Below are 12892 nucleotides of genomic sequence, written 5' to 3'. Positions count from 1 at the left end.
CCCCCCCCAATAGCTAGCAATCCAAAACAGTCCAGTGGAGCCTTCTGACACACTTCCAGTGATGTCAGGGGGTGTGACATATGCAAATGCATTATGCCAATGAGTTATGCTAATAAGCTCCTGCTTATTACCTTATAAGCTTATGGATCTAGCCACAAGATACCTTCTCTTCCTGTTGCAAGGAATGTTATCAAATCTCTTTCCCCACCCAGCTTTTCCTGTCTCTAGAGATCTGTCTGGCAACTGTATTCCCATCATCTGCTACATTATCTGTTCAGCTGGAGGTGCTGGGAACTGAACCTAGGCCCTTCTGCAAGCAAAGAGGGTGCTCAGCCACAGAGCCACAGCCACTCCCTTGAATAAGACGACAATGAGATAGAAGAATCCTGAGGTGGTAGAAAGAACTGTACCACTTCAGACTGCATGGTATGCCCTCCCCAATAGAAAGAACAATCCTGGTCCAGGCCACTCCTTGGCTTTCTAGTTTCTTCTTGCCCCACCCACTCTCCCTGTACACACAACATGGATGTTCAGATGCTGTGTGCATATTGGCTCTGCCCTTGCCTGCAAGCCAGTGTGATGGCCCCACCCCTGGGCCATGGCCATTTACCATGCGTAGGCTCCGGTCCTGCAATCAGAAGCACTGCTTTCTGAAAGTTACCAATCACAACAACAACGTAATAGGCATTGTTGCTGCTTACATCTACACTGATGCTGGTGTCGTGTGATTTGTATGCCTTTGTTGGGTTTTTTCATACCTGTTGGCATTTTGCTCGCCACCCTGAATCTTTGCAGCAAGGCAGGATGGAAATATTTTAAGAAATAAATCACTGAACCACATGAAAACTTTTCAACCAGGGCAATTGCTCCTTAACAGAGAGCCTTTCCCATTAATAGATGGTCCATTAGCACCCTCTCCCCCCATGTACAGTCTCTGCAACTTCTCTGTGCCAACCACAGTAACCACTGATATGGAGAAGCTGAACCAGGAGGGTGGAAGAGATGCATAATGCATTTTCAACAAGCTCTTAAGGCAAGCAAACAGCTGGAAGCCATCCTGGGTGTTGACCCAGCAAGCTTCCTCCAGGCTACTACCAAATGCTCCCTGATCCGTGGCCCACCGTCGGAGCTCCTCCAATGCAAAGGCTGACACGATGATTAATACCCCTGCCTGGTCTCAAGCTGTCCAGACTTCCCCAGCCGACCTGCAGGCTCTTTTTTTTTAGGGCTTTTTAAAGAAGTTTGTCCCAAACAGCTGGTACACCGATGATGCATTGATTCATTACAGTTCCCCACTCAGCAGCACCATAAAAACACACAGAGAGAGAGCTATGAAAAGCCTGTAATTTATAGCTTGCTACAGGTGATGGAGCTTCATGGGTTCTGCTTACAGCACAAAGACTTGTGCAAAAGGTGAGTCTGTGGGTTCATCCCAGTCCTTTTGCTGGGCTCATGTTCTGTGGATGCTGATCATGCAGTGCTGATACAGAGAAACATATCTGAAACTCTGTTGTGGGTAACCTCCTGCAATCCATCTTCTAGATTTTCTGTCTCTTCATGCTCAGCATTCCACAGGTATGTTTCCCTACTGGGTTAGATCAAAGACCTGCCACTTCAGAGGATGCAAGCTGTGCAGTGATTGGCCACAGAGCTTGTCAGTATCCAATTTGGCTGAGGAAGCTGAGCAAGTAGGAGATGGGCAATAGTTTGGGGTTTTCCACTGACAAGAATGTTTAAACATCTCTCTCTCTCTGTGTATATATATATATACACATACACACATCTCTATCAATCTATATCTCCCTTTTGCTGGCTTAACATTCTGAGATCATCAGAGGCCCACCCACACCAAATTCCTAGTGCAGCTTGTAATGACCTACCCCTGATCTAAGCCCTTAACTTTAAAAATTATTCTTCTGCAAGTCCCTCAGGTTGGACCAGGGTGTCCCACTTCGCCAGCCACACCCTCCTTTATAATTTCCAGGACTCTCTGATGTGTGATGAAGGTATATTCTGTGGAAAAACTGATCCTCACAGAGGCAGGTATTATATTCTCCAAGGTGGCTTTCCCTATGCTTATATGATTCCTGGGCAGGTTATACTACTGAAGGTAACACACAATGAAGTAAACACACGCACACAAACCAAGAAGTTACTTTACCTGGTAAGAGTGATTGGTTTGTCTCCCACCCTCTTTGGCTCTTACTGTAACCAAATTACAGAAAGCTGGGTCTTGGGGGGGGGAGGAGGAGGAGGAGATTGAATTTATACCCTGCCCTTCACTCAGAGCCTCAGAGCAGCTTACAAACTCCTTCCCCTTCCCCTCCCCACAACAGACACCCTGTGAGGTAGGTGGGGCTGAGAGAACTCTTTCCAGAACTGTCCTTGAGAGGACAGCTCTGACCAGAACTATGGCTTGCCCAAGGCCATCCAGCAGCCGCAAGTGGAGGAGTGGGGAATCAAACCTGGTTCTCCCAGATTAGAGTCCACGCACTTAAACACTACATCAAACTGTACACGTCACTCTCTTCTCCTCCATATTATCCTGAAGTCCCTACCAGACTCCCTGCCTAACCAGAATACCTCCTAACCACCCCCCACCCTGCCTTAGTTTAACAGCTCACAGTTTGTTTCTCCTAACAATACATCCCCCCTTTAACGGTGACCAGCTGTAGCCAGGGAAGGCAACCTCACTCTTGTCCATCCCACAACCCATTTGAGGTCCTTGTAGCATACATTTTGGCCCTACCAATGCAAGGGAACTTAACGGTGCTATCCTAAGTAAAGTTACACTTTTCTTTTTAAACCCATTGAAATCAATGGGATTATAAAGGCACAATCTTTTGCTTAGGATAGCGCTGTTAGTTGGTATCATATCCTACCCACATCTAGCCATGTCATCCCCCCTCCTCCCGCCCGTAATACTGTTGCTGCCTACAGTGGATATCAGAAGGTGAATTTTTCTTTCAGGTTTCATGGCTTAACTTCTCCCTTGTACCACTTTCTGAATTGAATCTGGACACCCCATGCTATTGTTAGTATTTTAAAGCAGTAGGGATACACATGCACATACACAAGTATGTGTATGTTTAAAGGATGTGACTGATGTATGTATGTGACTGATGTATGTATGTTTAAAGGATGTGACTGATTTTCTTTAAAATGCTAATAAGAATGTGGGAAGCCCGGTTTCATTTAGCCACATGGAACAGAGCTGGACGTGTAAAAAGAGCCAGTTTGGTGTAGTGGTTCGGAGCATGGACTGTAAACTGGGAGAACCAGGTTTGATTCCCCACTCCTCCAATGCAGCTGCTGGAGTGACCTTAGGTCAGTCATAAGTTCTTTTAGAGTTGTTCTCTCAAGGGCAGATCTCCAGAAAGCTCTCTCAGCCCCACGTACCTCACAGGGTATCTGTTGTGGGGAGGGGAAGGAGATTGTAAACTGCTCTGAGACTCCTTTGGGTAGTGAAGGGCAGGGTATGAATCCAATCTCTTCTCTTCTTCTCCTCTCTGGCTGCCAGGGTCCCTCCGACTTTTTGCTCTCAACATTTGCTGCTTCGGAAGCCTCAGGAAGCCCAACTTTTGGGTTTCAGTTCGATGGTACAGTTGTAGCAATCAGCCTAGAAGCAGAAGGAACAAGGCAGGGGGAGCAGGGACCCTCGTGTTCTGAATGTACCTTGGCCGACCTGCTGTTTTATTGGTTCTCTGTAGCATTCTTCAAGACTGCCAGACAGCCGTTATTTACCGGCATTAAATTCCTCTCTCATCTGTTAGAAAATGTTCAGGTGGCAACCCAATCTTTTCCGACATGCCTAACAAAGCTTTTATCCCTGCTGGCATTTCCTCATTCATTCTGGAACATAAATAGTTGCATTGATTTTTAAAACATTTTTACTGCCCCAAAAATAAAACATTTTCGGTGCCTGTTATGACTCATCTGTGTACCCGTTCACTTGTCAACATCCATTCTTTCCCCACCCCCGTCGGCTTTCTCCAATCCTGACCACTCACAGGAGAGTTGGTGTGGAATATGGGTTGGGAGTAGAAGCTGTGGTTTTGGCAGGTCCCGGATTCCAGTCTCTCCTCTGCCACAAACTTACTTGGTGGACTTGGGAAAGCCATTCCGGCTCTGCTCCCACCATAATGCCGTATGGGGATAAGACTGGCTGACCTTGCAGAGCTGCTGTCAGGATTACCGGGACAATAGATGCGCTTGACAGTGCTATAGAAATGTTGATTATTATGGTAGATGAAAATTCTGTACAAGCAAGAGGGGAAAGCCAGTCCTCCCTAATTCCTCATCCAGTTGGCGACGGCTGAAATAAAAATCTGGAGGTCTGCCTGAAAGCAAATACAACTGCTATCAATAACAATCCTAGTATGCATTTGTTTAGTAGTAGTTGTTGTAGTAAGTAAATTTATTGCATATGGCTGTAGGCCGTTACAATATAAAATATACAAAATATAATTTTAAGGTATTTGTTTAGCATAGCCAGATATCTGCTGGAGATTACCTTAAAGGTAAAGGTTTCCCTTGCTTGAAAGCCAGTCAAATCTGACTCTAGGGTGTGGTGCTCATCTCTGTTTCCAAGCCGAAGAGCTAGCGCTGTCCGAAGACGTTTCCATGGTCATGTGGCCAGCATGACAAGACGCCGAGGCGCATAGAATGCTGTTAACTTCCCACCGAAGTGGTACCTATTTATCTACTTGCAATTTCTTGCTTTTGAACTACAAGGTTGGCAGGAACTGGGACCAGAGATGGGAACTCACTCCCATCTTGTGGCACTGGGGTCTCGAACTGCTGAACTATCAACCTTCCAGCCTGCAGTTTAGCGTCTTAACCACTGAGCCACCGCAGCCCCTCAGAGATTACTTTGGGGCCTGTCAATAAGGCAGCAAACGGGATTAACCTACAGTTGCCAGGTCCCCCACCACCACCAGCAGGGGATGGGAGGCAGGTTTGCCAGATCCAGGTTGGGGAACTCCTGGAGATCTATGGGTGGAGCCTGGGGAGGACAGGGACCTCAGTGGGGTACAAGGCCATAGAGTCCACCATCCAAAGTATCCCTGTCGTCTGGAGATGAGGTATAATTCTGAGGAATCCCCAGGTCCCACCTGGAGGCTGGCCTCCCTAGATTTACCTGCCAATGACTTCGGAGTCAGAGCCCTCAAACAGTTAATGTGGAAATGGGGAGGGATGAAACTAGGGTTGGCGGATCCACACCATAAGGCACACATCCACCAACCCCAACTTTCCCAGGCAGGCCAGGGATGAAGAGGTAAAAATATCCCCCTGTTTGGCATGAGGGTCAGAAGATCAGCCTCCTGCTCACCCAAAGCTGAATGCTGGCAATCTGGACCCACTGTGCTACAGGCTTCACCTTCTGAGACTTAAGAGTAGCTGCTTGTCTTGCCCCAGAGCTGAGCTGTGTCATGCTATTACACCAAAGGGGGCAGGGTTTCTCCTCATTATTTCTCTCCACACCTCCCTCAACTCTTCATGGGTTCCAACGTGTTCCTTCTAATAGCAAAATTTTTGTGCCAGGCGGACTGTCTCTTAGTAAAGCAGACACATGGAGCCACTGACATACATGAGTGAGGGTTACTACATACATGGGGATTTGAACCCTGGTCTTTATCCTCCTAATCCAATGCTCTAATCATGCCTTTGGCAAGTATACATGAACACAAAACATTCATCTTTAGCTTGCAGAGCCTGAAGCTTGGTGAGAAGAAAAACACCACGTTGTCATTGTCGGCAAAAGAAAGATTTAGGTGCTTTCCTCTGCATTATCTGTTTGGGAGTGAGTCCAGCCAATTTCAGTAGTGCTTACTTCCAAGTAAGCCTACGTAGGACTGCAGCCCTAAAGTGCAATCCTAGGCACACTTACCTGGCAGTAAGTCCCAATGAATACTCTCTACCTAGGAGTGGGCTACAAGCGCCCAGCCCTAAGCCGATTTCCTCCCAAACCAGCCCCATTTAGAGCAATAGGATTGTCTCCCAAGCAAGCAAAGCTTAGTACTGCCGCCTTAAAGAACTCTGAACATCTAGCTCCCAACACTGCGGAATATCATAGCCGAGGTTCTCTGCAGCACACAGAAACTGAACACAATGCAGATGGGATCCCGATTTCTAACATAAAACTCCAAAAACCTCCACTAGTCAGATGCGCCAAAAAAAAAAGTGCTATCAAAGCTGCTAAATCTTTCTGCAGTACATTCCTCCCCCCTCCGACTGCAGTTTGCAGTAACTGAATATACTATTTATTGGTGATGAGACCCTGTCAAAACACATGCTGGAGATTAGTAAATGGAAGATCATCAAGAGAGACAAAAATAGATTTTTCTGTGCTCAATGCAAAGTTCAAATGCTACACCCCCCACCCCCCCGGCCAAGCAGCACTGAGCAAGTCACAGCCTCAACTGCACCTTTGTAAAATGGGGAATAGTGCGCATCAGGAAGCCCAGGAATGGTTTTATTGCCTGGAGAGCAGTTTGCCTAGATTGGGCTAGAGAGACTCTGGAGAAGTACACTAAAATCCCGCCAGGAGAAGTGGCTTAATTCTTGCACAAACACACACAAGCACAGAGTGGAGCCCACAGATCTTTATTTGCTTGAAAAAATATATATATATTTACCAAAGCAAGGGTGTAATACAGTTAAACACAAGCTGGCTCTATACAAATATTCTTTTTAAAAAGCCAACAGATTGAGACGCCGCATAGCTTTGCCTTTCTAACAATTCTCCACACTTTATTTTTCTCTCCATGTGTTACGGTCCTCCCCTCCCCTATCTTTTTAAAAAATTCTGATTGGAGCTTTATCAGTACACATGCTGAAAAATAACACGCCGGTGCTAAGGTTCACTGGGAGGCAGGCACCTGAAGGGCATTACTTGCGATTTACAATGACCATCCAATTCTGAACCATCCATCACCCCCATTGGAGATTGGGCGGGACCCGCCATCCACCAGGAGGCGGAGCCTGAAGGGAAGGAGGGAGCTCATGAACTGGTGGCCAACCAGGCGGATATTGGAAAATGGACTCTTCCTCAGGGTCGGCACTGGAAGGAGGGAGATAACAACAACACTGGATAAATAACTGGCATGGACATGGCACGTCTTCAGTGTTCAGAGTGTTTCAGATAGAGAGGAGATTGGATTTATACCCCATCCTTCACTACCCAAAGAAGTCTCAGAGCAGTTTACAATCCCTTTCCCTTCCCCTTCCCACAGCAAATACCCTGTGAGGTAGGTGGGGCTGAGAGAGCTCTCTCAAGAACTGTCCTTGAGAGAACAGCTCTGAGATAACTTGTGACTGACCCAAGGTCACACCAGCAGCTGCATGCGAAGGAGTGGGGAATCAAACCTGGTTCTCCCAGATAAGAGTCTGTGCTCCTAACCACTACACCAAACATTATTTCAGCAATCCCTGCAAGAACCCTGGGAGATAGGATCAGTATTATCATCCCCAGGTTGCAGATGGAAGTGTGAGGCTGGAAAACAACTGGATTGGCTACACAAATATAGTTGGAATAAAATCTGACCCTGGGATTTACTAATCCCTGGCTTAAATTCTTTGCCATCACCACCCCCAAGCTCTTCCGTAACTGATTTATGAACCGCAACCACTGTAAAGCCTGCTGCTCATACAGCTCTGCCCATGGTCGATACACATGTGAAGTCTGGCTCCTAGGAGTTTTCTGAGGCTAAGATAGTTGTGCTGGTTGGGGGGGGGGGGGACGGTGCATCAACAGAGTACTTCTCTGGATTGCTCCCTCAGTGTCACACACACACACACCAGAAACAGGCCTGGAACCACAATTCCAAAATGCACCACCAAATGAAGAAACACACCTAAAGCTCTACAAGGGACCTGCAAGCCACATCTACATACAGCTTGGCTGAGCAGAGCAATCCAAATAGTTGGCAGCAACTTCCGGTTTTGGCATTCGCCATAGCAGTCGCCTCTCCCAATTCTCTGGGAGAGGACTGCCAGAGTCCGCAGTAAGGAGGGGGCGCGATTGTCCACGCCACCCTTGGAGTCTCTGTAGGAGGTTCCTAGCCATGGGGCGCAAGAAAGCTCTTCCTCCGGCTATCCTGCCGGCGAAGGTTTTTTTTTCCCAATGCCCCGAAGGTCCTGTGGCAGAGCATCCCGAATGGGAAGAAGCGCATACCGGAGCAAGCGTTTGGTGGCCGAGCAATTTGCAAAGTAAAGCGGATCCAGCGTTGAAATGTGAGTTGGAGTTTAAGCAAGAATCACCGAAAATTAAGCGGAAACCCACCCTTTAAAAGCGAGGGGGGGACTCTCCCCCGTTAAGAAAAGAAACTAAGCGAAATTTGTGTTTAAGTAAAAAGGGTGGGTGGACCATTGAAGCAAGAGAGACTGAAAATAAAAGCAGTTAAGAACTTACTAAGCTGTGTCGGTAGAATCAGAGACGGTGATAACTTGGAGAAAGTGTAAACAATCTCAAACATGGCACAAACAAGAAAGGATGAGAAAGACAAACAATTTAAACCAAAACTTCTTGCCGGAACTGTCCTGCCCCAAGACAGGACATGACTATGGAGTTACAAAATATGTTGACGGAAGCATTGTGACCCCTGCTGGAACAAGTGACAGCTCTGCACAGCAAATTCGACGCACAGCAATTGCAATTGACTGAAATAGCCAAAAAAACAGATAAAACTGAACAAGAAGTAAAAGAAGTGGATTTGTTGTTGTTGTTCAGTCGCACAGTCGAGTCCGACTCTTCGCGACCCCATGGACAATCTCCCGCCAGGCTCTCCTGTCTTCCGCCGTCCTCCGAAGTTGGCTCAATTTCATGTTCGTTGCATCGCTGACACTGTCTAACCATCTCATCCTTTGCCGTCCCCGTCTTCTTTGACCTTCAATCTTTCCCAGCATCAGGGTCTTTTCCAGTGAGTGCTCCCTTCTCATTTGGTGGCCAAAGTATTTGAGCTTCAGTTTCATTATCTGGCCTTCCAGGGAACAGTCAGGGTTGATTTCTTTGAGGATTGACTGATTTGTTCTTCTTGCAGTCCAAGGGACTCTCAAGAGTCTTCTCCAGCACCATAGTTCAAAAGAATCTATTCTTCGGCGCTCGGCCTTCCTTATAGTCCAACTCTCACAGCCATACATGACTACTGGGAATACCATTGCTTTGACCATGCGGACTTTTGTTGGCAGGGTGATGTCTCTACTTTTTATCATGCTGTTTAGGTTCGCCATATTAATAACAATGAGTATTGTGCTGCACTAATCGCTTTCCAATCAAAAGACTCAAAGGTTAACTTATCCACAATCGGATACCATTTACCAGTTGGATTCATTAGTTCACATTCATTTTGATCATTCGTGTTAAAAATGGAAACGGTTTCTAATAAAAAATATTCCCATACTTTAGATAGCCATAAATTAATTGTCGGAGGATGTTTGTCTTTCCATTTCTTAGCAATAACATTTTTTGCGGCTGTAAAGAGTAGATTTATCAGTTTTCTCTGTTTGTTGGGAATGTCACTCTCAGGCCACAAATTCAGCAACATTAGTCGAGGATCTAGGGGAACATCGCAACCTACAAGAGTTAGTATTTGGGATCTTACCTGGGACCAAAATTTAGAAATATGTCTACATGACCACCATGTATGGTAGAAAGTCGCCTTCTCACCACAAAGTTTCCAACATTGAGGCGATATATACTCATTGTTATTAATAAGCTAGCAAACTTTTATTTGCTAGCTTACTCAGTATTTGAGTAAGTCAAATTGGAAGTCTGTATACACACTGACATATATATGAAAAATTGTTAAGATGTTGTTTGAGAAACTGTTTTTATTTGTTATGTTCTAAGTTAAAATCTAATAAAATATTATGGTAAAAAAAAATATTCTGAATGCTCTTAAAATGTATTGCTATAAGTCTTATATTGCTTTTTTTAGAAGTCAGGTGTTTAAAATCATATTATTAGTATAAAATGATTGTCAGATGTCCACATTCAATGAAATTGCATTGAATTATGTGCTGTAAGCTAAATTTGCTAAGCAGTTTGTATGACCACCATCTCTTGGGGTTTTTTAGTGGGTTTTCTTTACTTTCACCTATAGTATGTAGTCCCCTGTAGTTTTCATAGTTTGTAGTTTTTAGAAAATGCAAATAAAAAAAACCCCTACGGGGGGGGTATAAAACAACAACAACAAATAGTTGGCAGCCTCTGCAGCAGCACCGGGTCCAGAGCTGTCAAAAAGCAGATCACTCAGTGGCAGCGAGGCAAGAGGGCAGCACCAAACAGATGGGAGCCGTCCAAAGAGAGCCAGAGGGAGCCCTGGCTCCTGCCCTGGTTGCTGTTCAATTCAGCTTGTGGCAGAATCAGATGAGTACAGAGGCAGCAGGCAGGGGAAGCAGCAGGGAGGAGCAGGTCCCACTCTGGTGCTTGCTAGCACAGCCTGCCTCAAAAGACAGGCAGTGGGTGGAGACGCCACCAACAGAACCCTTCAGTGCTTCTTCCCTGAAAGGAGAAGAGGGTCCTGTGCTGTCTTCCTCACCCTCCAACCGCTCCCGGATAAGGAAACTGAAAAACGAAGAGCACAAGGCTGCGAATTTCAGAACCACGAGGAGGGGAAGAATGCAAGTTTGCAACCCTGAATCAGAGCTCTGCCTTCCACACTTGGGGATGCCAGGGATCCAGCGAGATCTACAAGTCAATAACAGTTTCCCCTTTTGGGGGTTGTTGGGAGGTGTTGGGAGAGATGGAGCTGCATGGGAAGGGACGGGAGGAATCTTGTTCTTACCTAATAGATAAATGATCTCACCTTTATTTCACACTCACTGTTTTCATGAAAATAAGCTCTCTGCTCATACCCCAGGCACCTGTATGCGCACTTGTGCACATTCACACACACACACCCTTTGATTCCTGCCACGACTTTTCCTCTGTTGTCTCTCCCAGCACTAGAGTCTGAATAGTAAGCTCTGCAGGATAGATAGGGGACACCCCCCTGTCATGTTACCTTGCTAAGTGCGGTGCGCAGCCACAGTGCAACGCAGACGATAGCAACAGATGTAGGATGCAAGCAAAATAAGCAAAATGCCGAGAGTGCTTTGGAAGTCAAAATGCCTCTTCTTCTCCCTGGGAATACAGGCAGACCTTCCGAGACCATCTGGAGTCCCGCAGGAACACCTCCAAGAGCAAGCCTGAAAAGCACGTACCTGTTTGTCTGAGCCGAGCCGAGCCGCTTGGCCCTCTTTTCCAGCCACTCCTCAATGATCCCTGGGGGATGCGCTATCCCGTCTCGCGGCTGTTCTTTCGCTCTCCTCTCCTCTGTTTTTTTCAGGAAGGTGACAAGAGTAGAGCTGCTTTAGTCTGCTGTCCTTTTCATCCATTAAGTCTGCTCTTCATTAGCCTGCAGTCGGTTCTCTCCGAGCCGACGGCTTTTGCCTGTGCAATTTGGCAATTTGGCCTGGGGCGGAACCTCCCCCCCAGCTGTCCTCCCGCGTTTGGAGACTGGGCCAGTTCCAGGCCCAGCCTATTTCCCTCTTCCTGTCCTATAGACCTTAGCCAGCACTGGCCACCAGCCCTGAACGGCTTTCAAAAGATCCGCCCTTCTGGCCTGGCTAGACCTGGGAGGTGAGCCAGCCTGGAAATCATGGCAGTTAAATAGGAGCCGGGCCTGCATGCGCTCCCAGATGATCTACAGGGTTCAAGGCCAAGCACCACGAGCCACTCGAACTGCTGCTTCTCCTGCTACTCTGAAAACAGAGCACTACCATTCTCTAAGCAGAGCAACCTCAACACAGAGAAAGTGTGGGTAAGATAGATATGCCCAAGAAACAAAGCCCTTTGTGAAACAAGAGATTCTGCAAATGCACGAATGAGGATTCTAAAGCATTCCAAGTCAACAGCACAGTTCCTGGGAACAGCAAAATGAGTAAAAGTGGCAACTCAAAACCAAGCATCAGAAGGAGGGGAAGAGAAAAAAAACCCAGGGAGAACAGGTCTTACTTGATGCTGGAAGGATAACAAAGTGCCAGGCAAGCATCCAAAGGGAAGCATTCCAAAGCTGGGGAGCCATGATCAAAAAGGCCTTGCCCTTGTTGTGACTCACCTCACCTCTGACAGGGGAAGGAGACTGAGAAGGGCTTCAGAGGATGATCTTAAGAGAGGTGCAGGAAGCAGGGGGGAAGATGGTCTTCTTTCCTTACTGTATTGCTTACAGGGATTGAATGTCAAGGGAAGGGCAGAGAGATGCTTGCCTGGCCCTGCCCACCATCAGCAGGGATCCGTTCCCACCCAGAGGGCCCCCACAATTTCCTACCATTCCCCCAACCCCTTTCAAACAGCCACCTGCTCAAAAATGAGACGCTGCATGTCACAGTTTTAAGCGAAACGTTAAACATTTCCCAACAGGGTGTAAAATTAGCACCAGTACTCCAGCAGAGTCAAGGATAACGGCAGTCTCATGATGGCAGCCAATTATTCTTCTCCCCTGTTGAATATTAACGATGGTAGCAGAAGCAAGACACACAATGAACAGCCAGAGATGGATAATGTGTCATATGCCGTTTGGCTGCTATTCAGGAATCACACAATAAGGCAGTGGAAGGCATATGCCGGGGGGGGGGAGATCTTCTGGGGTCTTGGGGTGGCCAGATTAACAGCTCTTCTTCTGTTCTTTCATACTATTTTATTTTTCTTATTTATTTACATGTGATTTCTATACCGCCCATGACCCCTAATGGGTCTCAGAGCGGTTTACATTAGACTACATCTGTAGTCGAATCCTAACTAGGGCCACAATTTGTGTGGGGAGGGGTTACCTAGCAGCACCCGGACGGCGGCTTTCTCTCCTTCTTGGCGGCTCAGGCGCAGTCTCGGCGCTCCGGGCAATCGGCGACC

At 46.9% G+C, this 12892-nt stretch overlaps 1 protein-coding gene across 1 annotated transcript in view; it reads right to left on the bottom strand.

Annotated features, from left to right (window-relative positions):
* Positions 1–6597: 6597 nt before the first annotated feature.
* The window catches only part of ZMAT5 (zinc finger, matrin-type 5), a 13149-nt gene continuing 6854 nt past the window's right edge, over positions 6598–12892 (bottom strand). The window contains exons 5-6 of the mRNA XM_015425335.1: positions 11206–11317; positions 6598–7063 (exon numbers count right to left, since the gene is read on the bottom strand). Coding sequence (XP_015280821.1) covers positions 6934–7063; positions 11206–11317 — 242 coding nt within the window. The 3' untranslated portion in view covers positions 6598–6933. The remainder of the gene's footprint in view (positions 7064–11205; positions 11318–12892) is intronic.

This window comes from Gekko japonicus, unplaced genomic scaffold (genome assembly GCF_001447785.1).
Source record: "Gekko japonicus isolate JY-2015 unplaced genomic scaffold, Gekko_japonicus_V1.1 scaffold135, whole genome shotgun sequence".
Classification (NCBI taxonomy): domain Eukaryota; kingdom Metazoa; phylum Chordata; class Lepidosauria; order Squamata; family Gekkonidae; genus Gekko; species Gekko japonicus.
The sequence above is the reverse complement of the archived record's forward strand: the minus strand, read 5'-3'. Positions and strand labels throughout refer to the sequence as shown.